The following is a 26,124-nucleotide window of genomic DNA, read 5'->3' as shown; positions in this document are numbered from 1 at the left end:
CGCCGATACTCAGGCAACCCTGTTTGGTTAGAGTCTCCGTGTCCCCTGCGAGGGGGGATGGGGATGCGCAGGCTGTGAGCCGGTATTTCCAGGCTTTTGTTCTCTGGCGGCTTTCCCTGGCGGTTTGCTGTGCCTCTTCTGAGAGTCAGAGCAGCAGTGGCCGAATTTCAGCCTCTGTCACAGAACAGAGGGATTGCGGCCCTTTCTCCACTGACATTCTGGCCGCTTTAACTCCATTACTTTGGTGCTGCTCAACCCTACAGCGTCCCGGGATGTGTGCCCCACACCCGGCGTCCCAGCCCTCACTTCCAGGGCCGGCGCGTCTCTGTCCTTTGTGTTTCTAACACCGCCAGCCGCCCCCGCGCGCTCCCGGAGCTCCCGGTCTCAGTCTGGATCCAGTGAGCGCACCGGGATTCCGGTGTTCTGCGAGATGCCTGGTGGCACGTGCACCCGGCTCACGGTCTCAGTCCGCTCTCTCATGGGTACCGTCCATGAGTCCACCCGCTCCCCCGTGCAGGTGGCTGCCGCTTCCCGGCGCCCAACGTGGCGGCTCCCTCCCCCTGCCGTTTATCTTCCGATATCTGTGCGCCGTTTCACGGCTCCCCTCTTCGTACCTCAATACTCAGCGCTGGAGATGTTCATTTGTAGAGATCCAGATGTATCTTCCTGCGTCTCAGGCTGATTCTGTGGTTGTTTAGGCTGGTCTGGTACCTATCCAGCTTGACTCAGGGGACCTGCTGAAAAAGGGGTCCCCTACTCCTCTGCCATCTTAACTCCCCTCTCCCTGATTTATTTTTTATAATAATTTTTTATTATGTTAGTCACCATACAGTACATCCCTAGTTTTTGATGTAATGTTCCATGATTCATTACTTGCGTATAACACCCAGTGCCGCTCCTTAATACCTGATTTAAAAAAAAAAAAAAATTTAAGAACGTATGTCACATGTTCATTGTAAATAAACTAGGAAATAAAAAAAATTAAAGCACTTAATATCCTACTACCTAAAGATAGCCAGTTAGAGATTGCATATGTATATCCTTCTAGTCTTTTCTTTGCAAGCTTTGAACCTTGTATCTGTGCTATCTTAACTAAGATTAGATTGTTCTTGAAGAAATTTGGTGAGAATTCAGTCCATCACAGTTTGCATCGAACCTTTAGATAGTCTAAAGGGTTTTCTTTCCTCATTGCATCTCCATTTGATCTGAGAAATCTTCAAAATGGCAGGAGTATTTCCTGTATCTGTGTATTTGTCTCAAACAAAATATAAAGGTAAATGGTTAACTAAAATCACCCTTTTAAACATTTAAATGAAACCTCTAAACACATTATGTATCCCAGAGACTCTTGCCACACCAGTCAGCCATAAAGTATCCATTGTTGTTTGAATATGTACATTTTTAAAGATAGTTTTTTATTTGTCTTTAAGATACATATGTCTATCATTCTCTTAATGGCAGTTATGCTTCATTACATTATCTTGGTTCACATATATTAACTACATTATGAAAAATTTTTTTTTTGAAGGTGGAGAGGGGGGAACAGACAGAGAGAGATGGAGAGAGAGAACCTTAAGCAGATTCCATGCCCAGCAGGGAGCCCGACAGGAGGCTGGATCTCATGACCCTGAGATCATGATCGGAGTCGAAATCCAGAGTCGGACACTTAACCGACTGAGCTACCCAGGCGCCCCTCATAACAATATTTTTTTAAGCATGCTTAATGCTCAAGATTTGACAGAATATGATTTTAGACATCCAGTGGTTTGTTTTGAGAGAACATGCCCCTCGACAGATCTCTAGAAGCGTGGGGTAATTGAGAGTGAGAAAGCTGAGAGTTTGATAATAGAGGGAGAAAGAACTTTTTACCGGTGATTATTGTGTGAATAATGTGGCATTTCAAGACTTATTTAGGGACTACTTTTAGGATTTTTTTTTTCTCATAGGATTTTTATTTTAATAACTACATCAGTTGACATGGAGGCCATACTATAGTTGAAGATCTTCCTAAAATCTTAATTACTGGAAAAGTTCATGTAATTAAAATCACTTCCCCCTTTTATCTGCTTAACTTCTTTTAAAAAATAAACTTTTTTAGAGCAGTTTTAGGTTCACAGCAAAATATAGAGTTCCCATATACTCCCTGTCCCTGATACACACAGTCTTCCACACCTCCGTGGGACATTTGTTACAGTTCATGAACCTACCATGACACATCATTATCACCCAAAGTGCACAGCTTGCATTAGGTTTCACTCTTGGTATTGTACATCACATGGGTTTTGACAAAAGTATAATGATATGTATCCACCATGATAGTATAGAGAGTAGTTTCACTGCTGAGAAAATCCTCTCTGTTCCACCTGTTCATCCCTCTCTCCCTGCAACCCCTGACAGCTACTGAACTTTTTATTGTCACAATAGGTTGCCTTTTCCAGAATATATAATCTTTGCATATTGGCTTCTGTCACTTAGTAATTTGCATTTAAGTTTCCTCCATTTCTTTTTGTGGCTTGAAGGCTCATTTCTTTATCTTTTTTAAACTTCTTAAAAATTTATATTACTCAGCTATCAGAAAGAACAATTTCTCAACATTTGCTGCAACATGGACAGCACTGGAGGAGATAATGCTAAGTGAAATAAGTCAAGCAGAGAAAGACAATTATCATATGGTTTCTCTCATCTATGGAACATAAGAACTAGGAAGATCGGTAGGGGAAGAAAGGGATAAAGAAAGGGGGGGTAATCAGAAGGGGGAATGAAGCATGAGAACTATGGACTCTGAGAAACAAACTGAGGGCTTCAGAGGGGAGGGGGTGGGGGAATGGGATAGACCGGTGATGGGTAGTAAGGAGGGCACGTATAGCATGGTGCACTGGGTGTTATACACAACTAATGAATCATCAAACTTTACATCAGAAACCAGGGATGTACTGTATGGTGAATAGCATAATATAATAAAAAAAAACATTAAAAAATAAATAAATAAAAAATAAAAAAATAAAATAAAAACCTGTAAAGAAAATAAAACTTATATATACAAAAATAAAATTAGGGGCGCCTGGATAGCGCAGTCGTTAAGCATTTGCCTTCGGCTCAGGGCGTGATCCCGGCGTTCTGGGATCGAGTCCCACATCGAGCTCCTCCGCTGGGAGCCTGCTTCTTCCTCTCCCACTCCCCCTGCTGTGTTCCTTCTCTCGCTGGCTATCTCTCTGTCACATAAATAAATAAAAATCTTTAAAAAAATTAAATATGATGAAAGGAAAAAAATTTATATTGAATTTATTTAAACTAAAGAATGACAGTTCATCCATTTCTTCCCCTCTACTCCTACCCCTCCTTTTGCAGCCACCAATCTGTTCTCTGTATCTATGAGCTTGGTGGGTTTTTTAATTTTGTTTTTGTTTGTTTGGTTTTTTGTTTGTTTTAGATCCCACATATAAGAGACATCATGCAGTATTTGTCTTCCTTTTTCTGACTTATTTCACTTAGCATATTGTCCCTGAGATCCATCTGTGTTGTTGCAAATGGCAAGATTTCATTCTTTTTTTATGGCTGAATAACATTTGATTGTATCTATATATCACATCTTCTTTATCCATTCACTCATCAGTAGACACTTAGGTTGTGTCCATATCTTGGTTATTGTGAATAATGCTGCAAGAACATGGGGATGCATATATCTTTTCAAATTAGTGGTTCTGTTTTCTTTGGATAAATACCCAGAAGGAATTGTTGGGTCATAGTTCTATCTTTAATTTTTTTGAGGAACCTCCATACTGTTTTCCATAGTGGTCACACCAACTTACATTCCCACAACACTGTACAAGGGTTTCCTTTTCCCCACATCCTCACCAACCCTTCTTATTTCTTTTGTCTTTTTGATAATAACCATTCTAAAGAGTGTGGAGTGATATCTCATTGTAGTTTTCATTTGCATTTCCCTGATAATTAGTGAGGTTGAACATCTTTTCATATGTCTGTTGGCCATTTTGTATGTCTTCTTTAGAAAAATGTCCATTTAGGTCTTCGGCCCATTTTTTAATCAGATTGTTTTTGTTTGCTGTTGAGTTGAATTCTTTATGTATTTTGGATATTGGCCCCTTACCGGGTATATGATTTGCAATTATTTTCTCCCATTCAGTAGATTGCTTTTCATTTTGTTGATGGTTTCCTTTGCTGTGCAAAAGTTTTTCAGTTTGATGTAGTCCTAATTGTTTATTTTTGCTTTTGGTATCAGATTAAAAAAAAAATCATTGCCAAGACCTATTTTAAAGTGCTGGCCACCTTTGTTTTCTTCTAGGAGTTTTATGCTTTTAGGACTTATGTTGAAGTCTTTAATCCATTTTGAATTAATTTTTTTAAAGATTTTATTTATTTATTTATTTGACAGAGAGAGATACAGCCAGCAAGAGAGGGAACACAAGCAGGGGGAGTGGGAGAGGAAGAAGCAGGCTCCCAGCGGAACAGGGAGCCCCGTGCGGGACTTGATCCCAGGAACCTGAGGTCATGCCCTGGGCCGAAGGCAGACACTTAATGACTGAGCCAACCAGGTGCCCCCATTTTGAATTAATTTTTATGTCTGGTGTAAGACAGAGGTCCAGTTTCCTTCTTTTGTATATGGCTGTCCAATTTTCCCAGCATTATTTCTTGAAGAGACTGTCCTTCCTGCATGGTATATTCTTGACTCCTTTGTCATAAATTAATTAACCATAATATGCATAGATTTATTTGGGGGCTCTATATTCTGTCCCATTAATTTAAATGTCTGTTTTTATGCCAATATCATACTGTTCTAATTAGTGTAGCTTTCGAGGCTTCTCCCATGTCTTTCATGGCTTGGTGGCTCCTTTGTTTTTAGCACTGAATCATAATACATTGTCTAAATATACCACAGTCTATTTATCCATTTACCTACTGAAGAACATCTTGGTTGCTCCCAAGTTTTGGCAGTTATGAATAAAGCTTTTATAAACATCTGTGTGGGGATGTCTGTGTGTCTCAGTTGGTTAAGCATCCGCCTTCAGCTCAGGTTATGATCCCAGGGTCCTAGGATTGAGTCCTACATTTGGGCTCCTTGCTCAGTGGGGAGCCTGCTTTTTCCTCTGCCTGCCTCTCCCCCTGCTTGTGCTCCCACACCTCTGACATAAATAAATAAATAAAATCTTTTTTAAAAATTAAAAAATAAACATCTGTGTGCAGGTTTCTATATAAACATAAGTTTTCAGTTCCTTTGGGTAAATACCAAGGAGTGTGATTGCTGGATCGAATGGTAAAAGTATGTTTAGTTTTGTAAGAAACGCCATACTGTCCTCCAAAGTGGCTGTGCCATTTTGCATTCCCACCAGCAGTGAGTAAAAGAGTTCCTGTTCCACATTCTTACAGCATTTGGTGTTGTCAGTGTTCTGGATTTTGGCCATTCTAATAGATGTGTAGTAGTATTTCATTGTTGTTTTAATTTGCAATTCACTAATATATCATGTTGAACATCTTTTCATATGGTTATTTGCCATCTGTATATTCTTATTTTATGATCTGTTCAGGTCTTTGGTCTGTTTTTTTTTTTTTCCTTTCTTCAAAAACTTTTATTTACTATAAAGACAGAACACCAAAATAGGTACAAATACTATAAAATTGGTTCAGTTGGGTACAATTTTTAATTAAAATATCTCAATATATTTAAAATAACAGGACACATTTAATTTGGCCCTTTCTTTAATCGGGTTGTTCATTTTCTTATTGTTGAGTTTTAAAGATTTTTTTGTGTATATTTTGGGTAATAGCACTTTTTCAGATATGTGTATTTCCTCCCAGTGTGATTTGTCTTCTCATTGTCTTTTGCAGAACACAAGTTTTTAATTTTAATGAAGTTCACTTTATCAATTCTCTTTTTCATGGATCACGCCTTTGGTGTTGTATCTAAAAAGTCATCAACATACCCAAAGTCATCTAGGGTTTTTTTTCCAGTGTAATCTTCTAGGAGTTTTATAGTTTTAAGATTTACATTTACATTTACATTTAAGTCTGTGGTCCATTTTGAGTTAATTTTTGTAAGGGTGTAAGGTCTGTGACTAGACTAATTTATTTGCATGTCGATGTCCAGTTGTTCTAGCACCGTTTGTTGAAAAGACTATCTTTGCTGTAAAGATCAGTTGACTGTACTTACGTGAATCTATTTCTGGGCTCTCTGTTCTGTTCCGTTGATCTGGTTGTCTGTTCTTTTAGCGGTACCACACTGTCTTGATTGCTATACCTTTATAGTAAGTCTTGAAGTCAGGTAGTGTCATTCTTCCAACTTTGTTCTTCTTCAGTATTGAGTTGGCTATTCTGAGTCTTTTCCCTGAGTTTGTCAATATCCATGAAATAACTTACTGGACTTTTGATTGGGATTGCACTGAGTCTGTAGATTAAATCTGTTGTCCTATAAATTGGAAAGTACTGACATCTTGACAATATCCATGGACATGGGATATTTCTATATTTATTTAATTCTTCTTTGATTTCATTCATCATTTTTGTAGTTTTACTCACTTAGATCTTGTACATATTTTGTTAGATTTATAGGTAAGCATTTCATTTTGGGGGGGGTACTAATAAAAATGGAAATGTTTTAATTTCAAGTTCCACTTGTTCATCACTTGTATCTGCTTAACTTTTTAAGTGATTAATGGATGCCTGGGAGTTGATGTACATACATATTCAGAAATGTTTTGCCACCTGAGACCTGTGAGAAGGTAAGCTTTGTGGTCCATTATGTAATTAGTATGGGGGGGATTTTGTTATGTATTTGGCTAATTTTAATTTATTGTTATTTTTCAAATTCTAAAATTATAGTGGTGGAGGGCAGGAACAAAAAGAGAAAAAGAAAATTCATATGAACATCCAAGTCCTCCAAGAGTTCATTCAGGGCAGAAGGTGAAAAGAATACCATCTTTCAGAATAGTTCAGCGTGAAAAATTTAAGAGGAAAAAAGATAAAGTTTTTCCTTAGCACAGTTTTTGTCATGTTGCCGTCAAATCTATTGCTATCATGTAAAAAACCACTTTACATTTAAATTGTATAGTAAGGTCATTTGACTACTGTATTTGCTGTTTATGATATGTAATCCAAATCCTACTTCAAGAAAGGATTTAAGGAGTTCAACTATACAAATTTAGTTGGCATTTTATAATAGGCATATATAGGATAATTGAAAGAGATCAGAAGCCCTGTAGAGAAAAAGATTATTGTGTTAAAAAGCAGAACTGATTAAACAATTACTCGGATGTCAAATTTAGTCCTGGCTTCTTGGTAGCCAAGCCAAAAAAGGGAAAAATCATGTGCATTTGGCTCCAAATATATAACTAAAATACAAGTTGACCTGTTACATAAAAATGATGTGTGAAGTTTTGGGTTTCTAAAATATATTTGGCAATAATTGGTACTTTTAAATAACTGTCCTGTTCAAGTAAATAGTCACAGTCAAAAGGGAGTTATTTTGGGGAAACAGACTTTTTCCACCAACTTATATATGACAAGAATTCTCAAAGAAAGGTAAACTTTCTCTGATTGAATTTATGACATAGCTCTTAGAACATGGAGGGAGGAGGAGGAGAGGCAGGGAAACTAAGAAACTGAGATATAGTGTGCCCTGAAAAATTGTTCTGCAGATGTGTAGACCTTCTTCCTGTTGTGGTATCTTGATAATGTTTAGCCACAGAAAACCAGGGCACAGAAACTGGGGACATTGTATTTTCATACTCTAAGGAGAGGTCATAGGAGCCTGGAGGAGTACTTGCCTCCTCCCTCGTGCCATTGACAGGCAGTGAATAGTAGTGGTTGCATAATAGAGCCACACTTTTCCAGCTTGTTTTATTCCAGCCTTCAGAAAACTGTATTTTAATCATAATGCTTAAAATGCAAGTTTCATGACAGTAGTTACCCTTGCCACACACAGTATCCAGTGAGATTTTGTTGCGTGTCTTCCCTTTTTTAATGTTGGTCCTGGCCCCATACGTGTATTTTACAGCACTATGGATCATGAAAAGCACTGCTCTCGAGTAATTGCAGTGCAAATTCTTTGTTGTTAATTAGAAATCAAGTCATTTGCTTTAAGGTACAAAATAGATACCAGTAGTGACATTCTGTTACTTCAGTCTGTAAATGCACTGATCTCCTAAAGTGTTAATGGTTCTCCATTTGATTTAACTCGAGGCAATGTTGCTCTAATACTAGGGTAATTTTCTTTTTCGGAAAAATCCATGTGATTTGACAAATTTCTCACTTTACGTAGTCTGTGTTCCACAAAAATTAGAAGTAAATTGTACATGTATTTTTAAATACATGCTTGAGATACTTCTGTTTAAATCCTCTAGTGCAGAGGTCAGCAAAGTGTAGTCCATGGGTCAGATGGGCCCACTGCCTATTTACGTGAGTAAAGTTCCATTTGACCACAGCCACACTCATTAATGTGCTTTATTGTGGCTGCTTTCCCTCTACAGCAGCAAAGTAGAATAGTTGTAACACAGGCCATGGGGCCGACAAAGCCTAAAATGTTGACTATATGACCCTTTTTCAGAAAAAGTTTGCTGACCCCTCTTCTAGTGATTCATCTTTCAAAAATCTAATCCTTTCCTAATGTCTTATAAATCCAGATTTTCATGTGCTGAATTTGCTCAATTTCAAGCAACGTAATATTGCTTTTGATTTAATTTTCCTTAATTTTGTTAAGTTTCCTTTCGTTAAATACCTACTAGACATTCATTTAACATACATTAACAGTAATCCTTGTGCCGGACCCTGTGCTGTGGCAGCCATCAGATCCGCTGAGTTCTCCTACCTCAGCAGGTCCAGTGGATTTGCCTCAAAGGCACACTTTCCCGGCTGTCAGTGCCCAAGCAGAGCAGGAATGCGAAGTAGGGTTCATTCCAGCAGACACAGGACTCTGCCAGGAGGTGCCTTTGGTCCAGCTCCTCATTGGCCTGGCTGAGCCCCTCTTGGAACTTGTGCTACAGTCCAGGACTTCCTACCCAGTCCTCCTGCCTCCCTCTCTCCTGCAGGTGTCAGACCTACTTTGTGGTCTGAAAGCTCTCCCTGCCTTCTCCTCCCTTTCCCAGTTCTCTCTCACAACTAAGTATGTTTTGACCTCCTCTTTTCAGCAGAGGCCAACTAACATAGCCAGCCACAGCAAGTGTATGTAAAACATGTTTACTGCCTTCAAGGGCGCATGGGAGCTGAGGAGGATGGGTGGGTGGAGGAAGACAGGAACAAATGGAAATATCATTTACACATTATAGTATTGTGTTGCAAATATGCTGGGTAAGCAAGCAGTTTCTGTTTTTAGAGTTTAGAAGAGGGAAAGAGTATAGTGAGGGTACAAAAGGGAAGATTCTGGGGGAAGTGGGCACCTTGTCTCCTGGCATGTAGTACTTACACAGTAATTGTTCAGTGAATGAGCACAGTTTGGGTAGGTGAAACTGGGGCACAGGGAGTGTGTTTAGGGCTTAGAAATCATGCAGAGATAAGGGAGGAATGAGAAAGGTTACTGAGGGTTGGCCCAAGGGCATTTAAAAGAGTGGTAAGAAGTCACTTTCGAAAGACAGATTGGAAATGTTTACAGAGGATTTGAAATACCAGACTAAGAAGTGGATTTTATTCACAGAAGTTGAAATACCAGCAAAGGTGTTATAGTAGGAAATACAGTGGCAGTGGGGTTTTAGGAAAATTAACCTTACATAAAACGGTAGGGGAAAAGACACTAGAGGGTAGATGGATTGTGAGGCTATGGCAGTTCAACTTTGTGGTGATAATGGGTGGCAGAGAAAATAGAAAGAAGGAGTGGTTTCTGGGGACATTGTAAAGTGAGAAGAAAGAACCGACTTCCAGATACCCAAAATCTGTGGATTTGTACTATGGCAACACTGAGAAAAGTGGTACCACAATGACAGAAATAAGATAATCCTGGGTTGCACTGCTTCCTTGCTTTCTGTACTGAGGCTGAGATTAGAAGGAAAACAGTGACCTTGACTCCTTCTTTTAGACATATAAAATTTGAGAGGCTGTCAGGATAGCTTAAGTGTCTGTCAGACACTTGGAAATGAGAAGTAAACCTCAAATGGGGCATCAGGGGAGCTGCACGTTTGCTTACACGGTCTCGTGGATTTCAGTCCCTGGCTTAATGCTTGCTTTATTGTTCAGACTCTTGTTGTAGTCCTTCATGAACCTTTGTAAAAGGCTCAAATACATGTTAAAAAAAAAAGGTAATCTGAAAATATGTTAGTGGTTTCCAGATGGTTAAAAATCTCCATAAATGATCGTATAATCTCTATCATTTTAAAAATATAAAACCCTTCCATAGACTCAATAATGTATGAGACACACTTATACTCAATTTATACTCAATTTTGTATGAGCTAATGTATGAGACAAAAGGGTGCCTAATGTTTAGACTTCTTTATAAACTGTTATAGAATGGAAAAGGTAAAATTATAACTTTCAAAAATAGATGTCATGGAAGTGCTTGCCAAAAATTGCAAATAATTTCACTTGGATTTTAAACTGGATGTTAAAAAAAACACTCCTCAATGAGTTATGCCAAAATTCAAGAATGAGAATGTCAAGTTATCCAATAGGATATTTTAGCACACCCGCCATGAGGAAATAAACCAAGGGGCATCTTGTATCTCTTTTTAAGCATTGTACTCAAAATATTTTTTACTATAAAGAAAGGATTGCACTATGGATATTGAGGTTTTTTTATCTGAAGAAAAAAATGATACAGGAAGTTGTCACCATGTGCAGTAAAGCCAGTTAACATTTCAAAGTAGGCTTTGAGGGGAAATTTTATTATTATTAATAAATATTATTTTCTCATATTGCATCAGAGGAATTTATAACCACTGTTTTTAGAAACCACGTGGCGCTCTCTGCTTATTAAAACTCTAATATATTTCTTATTTGTTAAATTCTTTTTAATTGAAGTATAATTGACATACAGTGTCCTGTTAGTTTCAAGTGTACATCATAATGATTCAATATTTTTATACATTATTAAGTGATCTCTATGATAAGTTTAGTTACCATCTGTCACCATATAAAGTTATTACAATATTATGGACTGTATTCCCTATGGTACACATTACATCCCCACAACTTACTTATTTCATAATTGAACACTGCTTGTTAAAACTTTTATAGATTTCTGGGGCACCTGGGTGGCACAGTGGTTGAGCGTCTGCCTTCAGCTCAGGGCGTGATCCCGGCGTTATGGGATCGAGCCCCACATTGGGCTCCTCCGCTATGAGCCTGCTTCTTCCTCTCCCACTGCCCCTGCTTGTGTTCCCTCTCTCGCTGGCTGTCTCTATCTCTGTCGAATAAATAAATAAAATCTTTAAAAAAAAAAAAACTTTTATAGATTTCAGAAAACCACAGTTTTGATTTCTATCTTGTTTCTATGGTATTTTCCATACATAATAATTTTAATGTTATTATATTGTCGCTTTATGCATTGGGGATCTGTGTGTGTGTGTGTGTGTGTGTGTGTGTGTGTGTCAGTGCTTTCGTGAGTAATAAATCTACATCTTCTTAAAAGGTTATGTCTAGAGAAGATATGTCCACACTGGTTTCTCTCCTCAAGAACTTTATCAGGAGCCGAAGCAATCAATGCCTTGAGGCCATTCTATTTTGCTGTACATCCAGATTTCTTTGGACAGCACCCCAGAGAAAGGGTAAACGTTTATTTATTTATTTTCTTTAGTCCCCATTTCATAAACTGAAGTTTTGCTAATTTTTGACACAATATAATACAGTTCTATAAATTTGGATTGTTCTTTTGTAGTGATAAAGTCAGCGTTTTGAACTATTTTGTAATATACATACTGAAAATTGAAAATCTAATTATTGTTGTTTAATGAAATCTGACAGAATGGAAAATGTATACATTGGGCTCTGCCCCCAGTTCCTGATACAGAGCTCCTGACACTCTTATAACTTCCTAAGTGAGAAGAGCACTAGAAGCATCTCTTGTTCTGTTCTTTGGTCTTTGACCCCATCCCTGACACCTGACTCCTAAAACGGTTGCAAATCCCTAAATGGTAGCAGCACCAGGAGCATCTTTTGTTCCAACGTGGTGATCCTGGGTGGCTCCTGCCTGGAAGCTGGTCACCAGAAAGACCAAGGCATGATTAGAAGCTTGGAATTTTCAGCCCCAACCCTCAACCTCCAGAGACGAGAGAAGGGCTGGAAATAGAGTTAATAATTGATCATGCCTACGTGAGGAAGGCTCCATAAAATTCCAGTAGTATGGGGTTCAGACAGCTTCCGGGTGGGCAAACACATCTACCCTGGAGGGTAATGCTCCCAAACTCCATGGGGACAAAGGCTCCTGCACTTGGGACCCTGTGTCTCTCTTCAGCTGGTTGTTTATGTGCATCCGTTATTTATCCTTTACGAGGTAAACATAAGTCAGTTTTTCCCTGAGTTCTGTGAGCTGCTGTAGTGAATTAATAGACTCTAAAGAGGGATTGCTGCAAATCGCTGGTTGGTCAAAAGCACAGGTGATAACAGGTGTGACCGTCATCTGAAGTATGTATATGGGGGTGGGGTGGCAGAGGGAGAGGACAGTCTTGGGGACCTGAGCCTTTAACCTGTGTGATCTGACACTGTCTCTGGATACATAATGTCAGAATTGAGTTAAATTGTAGGACACCCAGCTGGTGTCACAGAGAATTGCTTATTGTGGGGAAAAACCTCTACTCATTTGGTGACCAGAAGTGTCGGAAGTCAAGTGTTTTGTGTTAATATACAGGAGGCACACAGGAGATAGACTGGGTTTTTCCTTTATATGAAAGCTGTCATTTTTTATGAAGGCAATAAAGCTATCATGGAGACTCTTTAAAGTATTAGTAGTAATGTTTTCTGAACTAGTGTTTAGAGTAAAATTGAGTTTTGAAAGAAAATTTCAGGCTTCTGTTACTATGGTCAATCTTTTTTTTAAGGATGGTTACAAGGAAAGTTTTCAGTGCCCTAAATGGTTTTCCCGTCTGTTGCATGCTGCTGGCTCACTTCCCTACAATCTCAGTTATTGTGTGCTCAAGGAATGCAGACGAGATCAGAAGTAACTTACAATAAACTTAGGAAGGATGGTCAATATTATTTCATTGGTTCTGTTATCTTCTTTAACATTAATACCTGGTTTAAGATGAAAAGGAAGTTAGAACTCTCGAAAATTTCGAACATTATTATATAATAGAAAAAAATTAATTTTGCTTCTTTGCTCTAGGAAAATATTCTGATTGTGGTATTTGATGTATATGTTGGCTATTAAAAGTCAGATCCTTTCTAAGTAATTAGTAAAATGAATCAACAGAAAAATATCCATTACTTTGAGGATGTTAATTATTTAAGGTTTTTAAACCCAACATGTATGGAAGAATTTGGCCTAGAAGTAGGTGAATGTTTTCCCACTTCTACCAATGTATCTTTTGTTTTTTGTTTTTTTTTATTAAAACTTCTGTGTGCTCTGAAAGGTGAACTCAGCAGGCTTGGGTTACTTACACTTTACATTCCAAAGAAATTCCTCCTGGCTTTGGTATTGGCCTGTGACCACCTCCTGGGAGATAAGCTCTCAGCCCTTAGAATATCCTGCCTGATGGGAATCTTTTGTATGTGTGAGGTATTAGGCCATGCCAGATATTTTATGCTAAAAATGTGATTTTTGGTGAATGCCTGTATTCATATGTCTGAGGCCTTCTGGGTGTGCTGGGAGATTATTTGAATAGCTAAGGTCAGTCACATGGGCATTACATGCCTGCGTGAGTGAGCCCAGTAAAATGCTGGACACCAAGACTTGGATGAACTTCCTCAGTTGACAACACTTCTCATCCATTGTCACACGTTGTTGCTGGGGAATTAAGCGCTAGCTGTACAAATCCACTGGGAGAGGACAGCTGGAACCTTGCACCTGGCTTCTCCTGGACTCTATCCTACATGCCTTTACCCTTTGCTGATTTTAATCTGTATCCTTTTGCTGTAGTAAACCATAACCGTGAGTATAACAGTTTTTCTGAGTTCTGTAAATCCCTCTCTCAGATTGAACCCGAGAGTGGTCATGGAGAGCTCCAACACAAAATGCCTGAAATGTAATTGTTCTAGTAAACTAATATAGCTGACCCTTGAACAGTGAAGGGGTTTGGGCATTAACCCCCTGCACATTCGAAAATCTGTGTATGACCTTTGACTTCCCCCAAACTTAACTACTAATAGTCTACTGTTGACTGGAAGCCTTACCAGTAATATAAACAGTTAACACATATTCTGCATGTTGTGTGTATTATATTCTATATTCTTATAGTAAAATAAGGTAGAGAATAGAAAGTGTTATTAAGAAATCATAACAAAGAGAAAATACATTTACAGTGCCGTATTTATCAAAAAAAATCCACATATAAGAGGGCCCATGAAGTTCAACCCCATGTTGTGCAGGAGTCAGCTGTATTTTCATTTACTCTTTCAACTTGTATTTGAGTGCCTGCTCAAGCCTTGGTTACTGGGTTTTTATTGGGGGTCAGTCACATAGACGTGGTTTGTCCTTTCCTTTCTTGTTTAAGTGTCACCTTTCATGAGGCTCTCCCAGATTTGAAACTGTCACCCCCATCTTCCTTCCCAGCGCTCTCTGTCCCCCATATCCTGCAGTACTGTTTCTGTTTCCCTTCCATAATAGGCATACTGTCACCAAAATGCAAGCTCTGCAGAGGCAGTTCACCCTTCCTGGCACCTCAAGTTCAGTCCAGTCTTCTCTGCATTTGTATGGGATACCCTTGTCCCTTTTCTAGAACAGACTGAAAGTGCCATCTGGTCAGCAACAGGCCAGGGTCTCAAAGTGAAGCGCAGCTATTGTTGTTAATCCTTTTCATTTTAATTCAGTTTTAAAATACAGAAAACATTTCTAGGTTTCAAAAATCAAAACTAAATACAAAGTTTACTCAGAAGTCTTACTCCTGTCCCCATTTCTTTTACCCCATTCGTATAACTTCCTGTAGATAACCATTTTTATTAGTTTCTGGGTTGTTCTGCCTATCTCTTTTTGGCAAAAATAGAAACTTGTAGCGAAACAGAATTATGAAGATTTAGTCTTACACTAGGAGGAAACGTACCTTAGCTGCTCACTGAACCATGGTAGCATATTATAATCAGTGAAACAGACAAACAAAAATAAACTGATTGTTCCTAATTTCAGATCACACAATGTGTCTGAGAAGAAACCTACAGTGATAGGAAACATGGTTACTATTCAGACCTTCTGTACAGCTATTCCTTCACTAAAGTTTCTTTTTTTCACTCAACAACCTTGGAAATAACTCCATGTCAATTCCTAGATGTCTAGGTCACATTCTTTCTCTCTTTTCTTTTTGGTTGTATAGTACTCCATTGAATGAATGTACCATAATTCAACCAGTCTCAGGATGGTCGTTTTAAGAGGCCTTTACAGAGAGAAATAACTTGCAGATATTTTCTCCCAGTAGCTTATTTGTCTGTATACTGCTTATTGTGTTTGTGTATGTGTGTGCATGTGTGGTTTTTTTTGAGTTTTTAGTTGTGGATTATCAATCATGTATTTATCATGAATTTTTAAATGTGAATTAGCAATCATGTATTGTCAATCATGTATTAGAGATATTTAGTCATAGGTAGGCTTTTTCCACACCAAAGTTATAAAGGAGTTCAACATGTTTTCTTCTAGTACTTACGTACTTTTTTTTCACATCTTAGCCATAAGGAGTTTGTTCTGTTACTTGTAAGAATGTGGATCCAATTTTATTCTTCACCAGAGAGCTATGAAATCCCAATGTTTTTAATACTAAATTATTTAATACCCTCAATAATGTGTTTAAAGGTCAGGATATAATTTCTGTTGTTTTATTGTTCTATTTTGTGTGTAAATGACCCTTGACATTTTTTTCCAGGAAGTCAATGAAAATTCTCTTAAGAGATTAAGTGTCTACTTAGAAAATCTCCAGAAACCAGGCTTCAAGTCTTTGAAACCAACTCAGCTTACATTTTATGTAAGAGAAACAGAGCAGAATTCCTCTGAAGGCCAGGAACCGTTTAGCACTTCCGGTATGTCTTCTTGTTTCTAGTGTTTCCCTTGCAAGCTATGTGATAAATATGTTCATTAAGTCTGCCATTGCCAGAATACCTTTGGATTGAAACCTTGGTCGTAAAAAAATAATAGTATTTAATTGATTGTTTTCCTAGAATTAGATTCTATTCCTGGCTACCTGTGTTTGAACAAGCCATTTTTTTTGTGTTTAAACTTTTTTGTCTGTAAAACTGAAATGTTCCTATTTGTTCACTTCCTATTTCATGTTTTAAGTGTTAACCATGTATATAACAATTTATATTTTTTTAAAATACAGCCTGTATTCCCTTATTTAGTCATGAAAATACCCTGTGAAGTACGTAGTATTTGCCCAAGTAAATTATTTGCAAGGATTTTACCAGGACCGGAGATGGAATGTGGGTCTTGAACCCGAGCCTTTCAACACCAGATGTAGGATCTTTCTAATCAGTGTTAATAGATAGCCTTCTTTCTGGCTCTTCATACTGCTTTAGCCCTGATCCAGAAATACTTAAAATTAAGGGCAGATAGAGTTTTATCATTTCTCTAAATATCTGAATAAAGGGATCATCCTTTTGGCGATCCTTGAGGAAATAACTTTATATTTAGAATGAACTTTAAAATAATTTAAAGGTTTACCAATAGCTTTCTGTGAGTTAAGGTTAAAACAATTAGAAAATGCACTATAATTTTTCTTTGACATAAACAGACAACTCAAAATCTGATAGGTTTTTGGGACCTAGAATCTATTTCTACCTCTGCCAGTGACTAGCTGTGTGAGCTTAACATCTGGTTCTTCATTATTAAAATGAAAGAGGTTAAGTACTGTGTGTAAGTACTGAAGCATGAAAGAAGTTAAGTACTGTGTTTAAGTACTGAAGCACTCACGGTGCTACTCTATACCTCGGGCTCGCAAGGCTCTCAGGTACTCGAATGGAGCGAGGAGGAGCTTGATCTAAAAGGTGCCGAAACAAAATCTTTATGTGGAAAACAACTTCCTACCCAGTCTCTTCAGGAACGAGCGTTTGATAATACATTTTCTCTTTGTTTTCTTACTCTCTCATGTTTGAATGTGGGAGATCAGGAATCGGAAATTCTTTCCTTGACTGTTTCTCCATCTACCCTTAATTTGAGAATTTTATTAAAAATAGTCACTATTGGAGGGAAGAAAAAAGATGGCAGAGGAGTAAGGGACCTTTTTTCAGCTGGTTCCCCAAATCAAGCTGGATATCTACCAGACCATCCTAAACACCCACGAAATCAGCCTGAGACGCAGGAAGATACATCTGGATCTCTACAAATGAACATCTACAGCGCTGAGTATTGAGGTACGAAGCAGGGAGCCATGAATTTGCGCACAGATATAGGAAGATAAACAGAATGGGGAGGGAGCCGCCGCTCTCGGGCGCTGGGAAGCAGTAGCCACCTGCACTGGGGAACGGGCTGACTTGCGGACCGGACTCGCCGACCGGTAGCTGCAAAGAAACCAAACTGAAACTGGGAGCTTGGGAGCCCACGAACCAGACTGAAGCAGGGAGCTTGGGAGTGCGTGCACGCAACCAGACTGAAACCAGCGCTCTGGACTGCGCATGAACCACACTGAAACAGGGAGCTCAGGAGCGCACAGAAACTGGGAGCAGCTAGAGGTGTTAGAAGCACAAAGGACAGAGACCTGCTGGCCCTGGGAGGGAGGACTGGGAGAGTGGCTGTGGGGCACACAACCCGGGATGCTGCGGGGTTTTTAGCAGCACTGACAGAAATAGAGTTAAAGTAGCCAGGAGCTCAGTGAAGAGCTGACTGTGATCTCTCTGTTGTGAGACAGAAGCTAGGATACGGCCACTGTTGCTCTGACTCTCAGAAGAGTCACAGAAAGCCGCCAGGGAAAGCTGCCGGAGAAAAAAAGCCTGGAAAAACCAGTTCTCGCTGTGCCCACCCCCCCCCCCCCCCCGAGCCACAGGAGACAGGGCAACTCAACCCAAACAAGGTTGCCTGAGTATCAGCACGGCAGGCCCTTCGTCCAGAAGTCAGGCCGAAAAAACAAGAAGCCCACAAACCTAATGTCCCTATAAAACAGGTGCATCTTGCTTGGGTCCTGGTCAATAATTTGGGCTCTGTACATACCCGCAACCACACCTCATCAGAATGACAAAGAGGAGGAATCCCCAACAAAGGAAAGAAACAGAGACTGTGGCCTCTGCCACACAACTAATGGATATGGATATAACCAAATTGTCAGAAATGGAGTTCAGAGTCACAACGATCAAGATGATGTATAGGCTTGAAAAAAAAATTAATGAAAATATTAACAAGTATATAAAATCTCTAAGGGCAGAAACGAGAGTGAATCTGGCAGAAATTAAGAATGCTCTGAATCAAATACAGTTCACACTGGATGCTCTGATGGCCAGGGTAAACAAGGCAGAAGAATAAATTAGTGAGTTGGAAGATGAGATGATAGAAAAGAAGGAAAAAGTGGGAACTTGGCTTAAAAAACTCAAGAATGTAGAATACGGGAGATTACTGACTCAATGCAATGTTCCAATGTGAGAATCATCGGCGTCCCCAACGGGGTGGAGAAAGAGGTCTAGAAGAGATATTTGAACAAATTGTAGCTGAGAAGTTCCCTAATCTGGTGAAGGAAACAAGCATTCGTGTCCAAGAGGCAGAGAGGACCCCTCCCAAGGTCAATGACAACAGACCTACACCACGTCACATAATAGTGCAATTCGCAAATCTTAGATCCAAGGATACAATCTTGAAAGCAGCCGGGGGAAGAGAATCCTCACCTATAGAGGGAGGAACATCAGAATAACACCAGACCCATCTACAGAGATCTGGTAAGCCAGGACAATCTGACAAGGCATATTCAGAGCACTAGGTGAGAAGAATATGAAGCCAAGGATACTGTATCCAGCAAGGCTGTCATTCAGAATTGATGGAGGGACAAGGACCTTCCAAGACCAGCAGAAACTGAAAGAATATGTGGCCACCAAGCCAGCCCTACAAGAAATATCAAGGGGGGTTCAATAGAAGTAAAAAGACCCCAAGAGTGATACAGAACAGAAATTTACAATCTATAGAAACAAAGACTTCACAGGCAGCATGATATCATTAAAATCATATCTCTCAATAATCACTCTCAATGTGAATGGCCTAAATGCTCCCATAAATGCCACAGGGTTGCAGATTGGATAAAAAGAAATGACCCATCCATTTGCTGTCTACAAGAGACTCATTCTGAACCTAAAGATACATCCAGACTGAAAGTGAAGGGATGGAAAACCATTTTTCTTGCCAACAGACCTCAAAAGAATGCTGGGTAGCAATTCTCATATCAGACAGATTAGATTTTAAACTACAGACTGCAGTTAGAGATACAGAAGGACACTATATTATTCTTAAAGGATGTATCCAACAAGAGGATCTAACAATTATAAATATCTACACCCCCAACAGGAGAGCAGCTAGATACACAAGCCACCTCTTAACCAGAATAAAAAGACATATAGATAATAATACGTTAATAGTAGGGGACCTCAACTCCACTCTCAGCAATAGACAGATCACCTAAGCAGAAAATCAACAAAGAAACAAGAGCTTTGAATGACATACTGGGCAAGATGGACCTAACAGATATATACAGAACACTACACCCCAGAACAACAGAATACTCCTTCTTTTCAAATGCATATGGAACTTCCTCCAGAATAGACCATATACTGGGTCACAAAACAGGTCTCAACCGATACCAAAAGACTGAGATTATTCCCTGCATATTCTCAGACCACAATGCTTTGAAACTGGAACTCAATCACAAGGAAAAATTTGGAAGAAACTCAAACACTTGGAAACTAAGAACCCTCCTGCTCAGGAATGATTGGGTAAACCAGGGAATTAAAAATCAGTTTAAACAATTTATGGAGACCAATGAGAATGAAAACACATCAGTCCAAAACCTATGGGACACTGCAAAGGCAGTCCTAAGGGGAAAATACATAGCCATCCAAGCCTCACACAAGGGATTAGAAAAATCTAAAATGCAGTCTTTATATTCTCACCTTAAGAAGCTGGAGCTGGAACAGAAGAATAGGCCTAACCCACACACGAGAAAGCAGTTGATCAAGATTAGAGCAGAGATCAATGAATTAGAAACCAGGAGCACAGTAGAGCACATCAAGAAAACTAGTAGTGGATTCTTTGAAAGAATAAATAAGATCGATAAGTCACTGACCAGACTTATTCAAAAGAATAGAGAAAGGACCCAAATTAATAGAATTATGAATGAAAGGGGAGAGATCACAACCAGCACCAAGGAATTAGAGACAATCATTAGAAACTATTATCAACAACTATATGCCAGTAAATTAAACAACCTGGAAGAAATGGATGCCTTCCTGGAAACCTATAAACTACCAAGACTGAAACAGGAAGAAATTGATTATTTAAACAGACTGATTAATTATGAAGAGATTGAAGCAGTAATCAAAAACCTTCCCAAAAACAAGAGTCCAGGGCCTGATGGACTCCCCAGGGAATTTTACCAAACATTCAAAGAAGAAATAATACCTATTCTCCTGAAGCTGTTTCAAAAAATAGAAACAGAAGGAAAGCTACCAAACTCATTCTTTGAGGCCAGTATTACCTTGATCCCCAAACCAGGCAAAGACCCCATCAAAAAAGAGAATTACAGACCGATCTCCCTGATGAATATGGATGCCAAAATTCTCAACAATATACTACCTAATGGGATCCAACAGTATATTAAAAGGATTATCCATCACGACCAAGTGGAATTCATCCCTGGGACGCAAGGGCAGTTCAACATTCGCAAATTGATCAGTGTAATAGATCATACTTAGAAGAGACAAGAACCATATGATCCTTTCAATTGATGCAGAAAAAGCATTTGACAAAACACAGCATCCTTTCCTGATTAAAACTCTTCAGAGTGTAGAGATAGAGGGTACATTCCTCAATTTCTTAAAAACCATCTATGAAAAGCCTACAGCAAATATCATTCTCAATGGGGAAAAGCTGAAAGCCTTTCCCTTAAGATCAGGAACATGACAAGGATGCCCACTCTCACCATTATTGTTCAACATAGTACTAGGAGTCCTTGCAACAGCAATCAGACAACAAAAAAGAATAAAAGGTATTCAAATTGCCAAAGAAGAAGTCAAACTGTCTCTCTTCGCAGATGACATGATACTCTATATGGAAAACCTAAAGACTCCACCCCCAAATTACTAGAACTCATAGAACAATTCAGTAATGTGGCAGGATACAAAATCGATACACAGAAATCAGTTGCATTTCTATACACTAACAGTGAGACTGAAGAAAGAGAAACTAGAGAATCGATTCCATTTACAAAAGCACCAAAAACCGTAAGATAATCTCGGAATAAACTTAACCAGAGAGGTAAAGGATCTATACTCTAGAAACTACAGAACACTAATGAAAGACTTTGAAGAAGACACAAAAAGATGGAAAAACATTCCATGCTCATGGATCGGAAGAATAAACATAGTTAAAATGTCTATGCTACCCAGAGCAATCTACACTTTCAACGGCACCCCAATCAAAATACCAATGACAGGGGCGCCTGGGTGGCACAGCGGTTAAGCGTCTGCCTTCGGCTCAGGGCGTGATCCTGGCATTATGGGATCGAGCCCCACATCAGGCTCTTCTGCTATGAGCCTGCTTCTTCCTCTCCCACTCCCCCTGCTTGTGTTCCTTCTCTCGCTGGCTGTCTCTATCTCTGTCGAATAAATAAATAAAATCTTTAAAAAAAAATACCAATGACATTTTTCAAAGAGCTGGAAAAAACAATCCTAAAATTTGTGTGGCACCAGAAAAGACCCCAAATCGCCAAGGAAATGTTGAAAAAGGAAAACAAAGCTGTGGGCATCGCGTTGCCTGATTTCAAGCTATACTACAAAGCTGTGATCACCAAGACAGCATGGTACTGGCACAAGAACAGACACATAGCCCAATGGAACAGAATGGAGACTCCAGATATGGACCCTTGGCTCTAAGGGCAACTAATCTTTGACAAAGCAGGAAAAAACATCAGTGGAAAAAAGACACTCTCTTCAAAAAATGGTGCTGTGGAAATTGGACAGCTATATACAAAAGAATGAAAGTTGACCACCCTCTCACACCAGACACAAAGATAAACTCCAAATGGATGAAAGACCTCAATGTGAGATAGGAATCCATCAAAATCATAGAGGAGAACGTAGGCTGTAATCTCTTCGACATCGGCCACAGCAACTTCTTTCATGACACATCTCCAAAGGCAAGAGAAACAAAAGAAAAAATGAACTTTTGCGACTTCATCAAGATAAAGAGTTCCTGCACAGCAAAGGAATCAGTCCTCAAAACAAAGAGGCAGCCCATGGAATGGGAGAAGATATTTGCAAATGACACTACAGATAAAAGACTGGTATCCAAGATCTATAAAGAACTTCTCAAACTCAATACACGAGAAACAAATAATCAAAACAACAAATGGGCAGAAGATATGAACAGACACTTTTCCAATGAAGACATACAAATGGCTAACAGACACATGAAAAAATGTTCAAAATCATTAGCCATCAAGGAAATTCAAATCAAAACCACATTGAGATAACCACCTTACGCCAGTTAGGATGTCAAAAATGGACAAGGCAAGAAACAACAAATGTTGGAGAGGATGTGGACTAAGGGGAACCCTCTTACACTGTTGGTGGGAATGCAAGTTGGTACAGCCACTTTGGAAAACAGTGTGGAGGTCCCTTAAAAAGGTAAAAATAGAGCTACCATATGACCCAGCAATTCCACTACTGCGTATTTACCCCAAAGATACAGATATAGTGAAGAGAAGGGCCATATGCACCTCAGTGTTCATAGCAGCATTGTCCACAATAGCTAAATTGTGGAAGGAGCCAAGATGCCCTTCAACAGATGACTGGATAAAGAAGATGTGGTCCATATATACAATGGAATATTACTCAGCCATCAGAAAGAATGACTACCCAACATTTGCAGCAACATGGATGGGCCTGGAGGAGATTATGCTACACGAAATAAGTCAAGCAGAGAAAGACAATTATCATATGGTTTCACTCATTTATGGAACACAAGAAATAGCAGGGAGATGGGTAGGAGAAGGAAGGGAAGAATGAGGGTAAACAGAAGGGGGAATGAACCATGAGAGACGGTGGCCTCTGGGCAACAAACTAAAGGCTTCAGAGGGGAGGGTGGTGGGGAATTGGGATAGCCCGGTGATGGGTATTAAGGAGGGCACATATTGCATGGAGCATTGGGTGTTATATGCAAAGAATGAATCATGGAACACTACATCAAAAACTAAGGATGTACTGTATGGTGACTAATGTAACACAATGAAATTTTTTTTAAAAAATAGACACTATTCTTCGTTATCCAAAGACAAAAAGTCAACTCATAGCCCTGTTGTGAAGGAACCTCTCTACTGAAGAATGCTTAAGTGATAGTAGTAATAATAGCAAGTAATTAGGTTTATCACTCTAAATGACACAATTCTATTTGAAATTGTAAATAATCATAAATGTGCTGTGTAAGACCAAATATTTATAAATACTCTTTAATAGATACACAGTCAAGATTAGGCTACAAATTGAAAAACATCATATACTGAGTCATAGTGGTCTACTTAGATCTGATGATTTCTCCATGACAGATGGAATGTATGAAGGCAAATTACATCCTTTTTAGTTTTTAAAACAAGAATGTTATCACCGTTCTATTTTTATTTGTCTGTATTTGGGAGAGTCAGGATCATTTCTAGTAGCTACAATTGCCACTTTCATGACCACCATTTACTGGGGTTGTCTTGAGTTTGACTACACCTGGAGTTAAAGAATAAACCAGGTCTGTTTGTTAGGGAAGGAGCTAACAGAGGGAAACAGAAACTTAGGAAGTTTCACACAGCAAGTTAGGGACAGAGCTGGTACTAGAACTAATGTCTCCTTAATCCTAGTCTAATGTGATTTATACACTTCATTATCCTTCTTTAAAAATATCGTTAGGGGCGCCTGGGTGGCTCAGTCGTTAAGCGTCTGCCTTCGGCTCAGGGCGTGATCCCGGCGTTCTGGGATCGAGCCCCACATCAGGCTCCTCCGCTGGAAGCCTGCTTCTTCCTCTCCCACTCCCCCTGCTTGTGTTCCCTCTGTAGCTGGCTGTCTCTCTCTCTGTCAAATAAATAAATAAAATCTTTAAAAAATATATATTGTTAGTAATCATTTTTGCCTTTGTCTTTATGACTGAGATTGACACTCAAAGATTTAAAACATTTTTATGTCTTTAACCTCTTTATCTGATTATAAAATTAAGATCATTGATAATTAAGATGGTAATAAGATTTACTACTGTTTACTGCTGATTTTCATTACTAAAATTAAAGGCTTAAATCATTTCTTTTGCTCTACATTTTTGGTGGCCTACGAGGAAATAAACTTCCTTAAAACAAGTAGAAGATTCACTGGGAGCTTTCTATGAGTTAATGATAATACAAGTGGCTGTAGGCAGCTGTGGCTGAGTAAAGACAGAAATCCTCTGCTTTCGTGAATGGTGAACTTTGAGCCTTTCATTAAACAAAAATGGATTATAGAAAAAAATAAATTCAAAATGGGAGATAACATACAGCTCATATGACAAAAATATAATGTTAATGTATGAAAAGCTCTTAGAAACCAAAAGGAAAACACAAAGTAGCTCCATTACAAAAATGGGCAAAGACAATGGCCAAACAGTTCAGGAAACAATATATACAAATAGCCAACAAACATTAAAATGTTTAGCTTCAGTAGTCAAATCCAAACTAAACTAATTAGGTACTGTTTTCCGATAAAGCATATGTGCATTCCTTAACCCTTACACTGGATTAAATAATTAATGGGATTGATAAAATGGAAACAGGTTTATTCTTGACTGAGCTCTTCCTAACTTCAAACACAGGAATTAGGACTTTCCTTTCTTCTTTCACTGACTAGAACAGCTCTCCTGCCAGTATTTCTCACTTTATCATCTAATGATTTAAGGAATTCAACTAAAAAAAAAACAGAGTTTTCATGTTCTAGATTTCTTAACTCTGTGTGGCAAGCAGAGTATCTGTCTCTTGAGAATAATTTAAATTGTGATATTGTCATCAGTGGCAACAAGAAAATACATTTCAGCCTTATATGAAAAGTGAAAAATTAAAAACTTTTATGTCCATCAATTTCAGAAATGTCAAATAAATTATGCTTCATTACCTTCACTATATGGACTGGATATATAACTGCTATAAGGAGCGGGTTAATCCATATGTACAGACATGGAAGAATCACCAAGTTTAAATAACAAAAGCAAGTTCAAAGTAATATGTCTAGAATGATACTATTTATGTATTAAAAGGAAACAATTCAAACTGTAGGTGTGTGTTTGTGTAAATAAATAGAGGTGTATATCCTATGTAATGTACACACATAAGCACATAGAAAAGGTCTAGAGCAATCCTCTCCAACAGAACTTTCTGTGATATAAATGTTCTGCATTTGCACAAATACAGCAGCCACAAACCCAATGTGACTGTTGAGCACTTGAAATGTTGTTAGCATGACCAGAAACTGAATTTTAATTTTGTTTAATTTTAATTAATCTAATTCTAAATTGCCACATAGGGCTAGTAGCTACCATACGAGATTGTGCAGGTCTAAAAGCGTAGTACCTAACTGTTAATAGTGGTTACGTCTAGGGGCGCCTGGGTGGCGCAGTCATTAAGCGTCTCCCTTCAGCTCAGGGCGTGATCCCGGTGTTCTGGGATCGAGCCCCACATCAGGCTCCTCCCCTATGAGCCTGCTTCTTCCTCTCCCACTCCCCCTGCTTGTGTTCCCTCTCTCGCTGACTGTCTCTATCCTGTCGAATAAATAAATAAAATCTTTAAAAAAAAAATAGTGGTTATGTCTAGTAAAGATGTGAGGTTGTATGCCTGTTAACAGGAGACTTTTATTTTTACTATA

At 38.8% G+C, this 26,124-nt stretch overlaps 1 protein-coding gene across 18 annotated transcripts in view; it reads left to right on the top strand.

Moving 5' to 3' along the window:
* TCAIM (T cell activation inhibitor, mitochondrial) overlaps positions 1–26,124 on the top strand; it is a 70,155-nt gene that overhangs the window by 11,525 nt on the left and 32,506 nt on the right. For 17 of the 18 annotated variants that reach the window (XM_045798369.2, XM_045798368.2, XM_087870025.1 and 14 more), the window contains 3 exons: positions 6,662–6,734; positions 11,570–11,705; positions 15,942–16,095. In XM_045798369.2, coding sequence (XP_045654325.1) covers positions 6,706–6,734; positions 11,570–11,705; positions 15,942–16,095 — 319 coding nt within the window. In that variant the 5' untranslated portion in view covers positions 6,662–6,705. Of the gene's footprint in view, positions 1–2,862; positions 4,554–6,661; positions 6,735–11,569; positions 11,706–15,941; positions 16,096–26,124 lie in introns of those variants that run through there. The other variant, XM_087870033.1, reaches the window with a different exon arrangement.

This window comes from Ursus americanus, chromosome 20 (assembly GCF_024610735.1).
Source record: "Ursus americanus isolate L20-20 chromosome 20, mUrsAme1.1.p, whole genome shotgun sequence".
NCBI classification, from domain to species: Eukaryota; Metazoa; Chordata; class Mammalia; order Carnivora; family Ursidae; genus Ursus; species Ursus americanus.
Note: the sequence above shows the minus strand (reverse complement) of the source record. Positions and strands in the feature narration are given on the sequence as shown.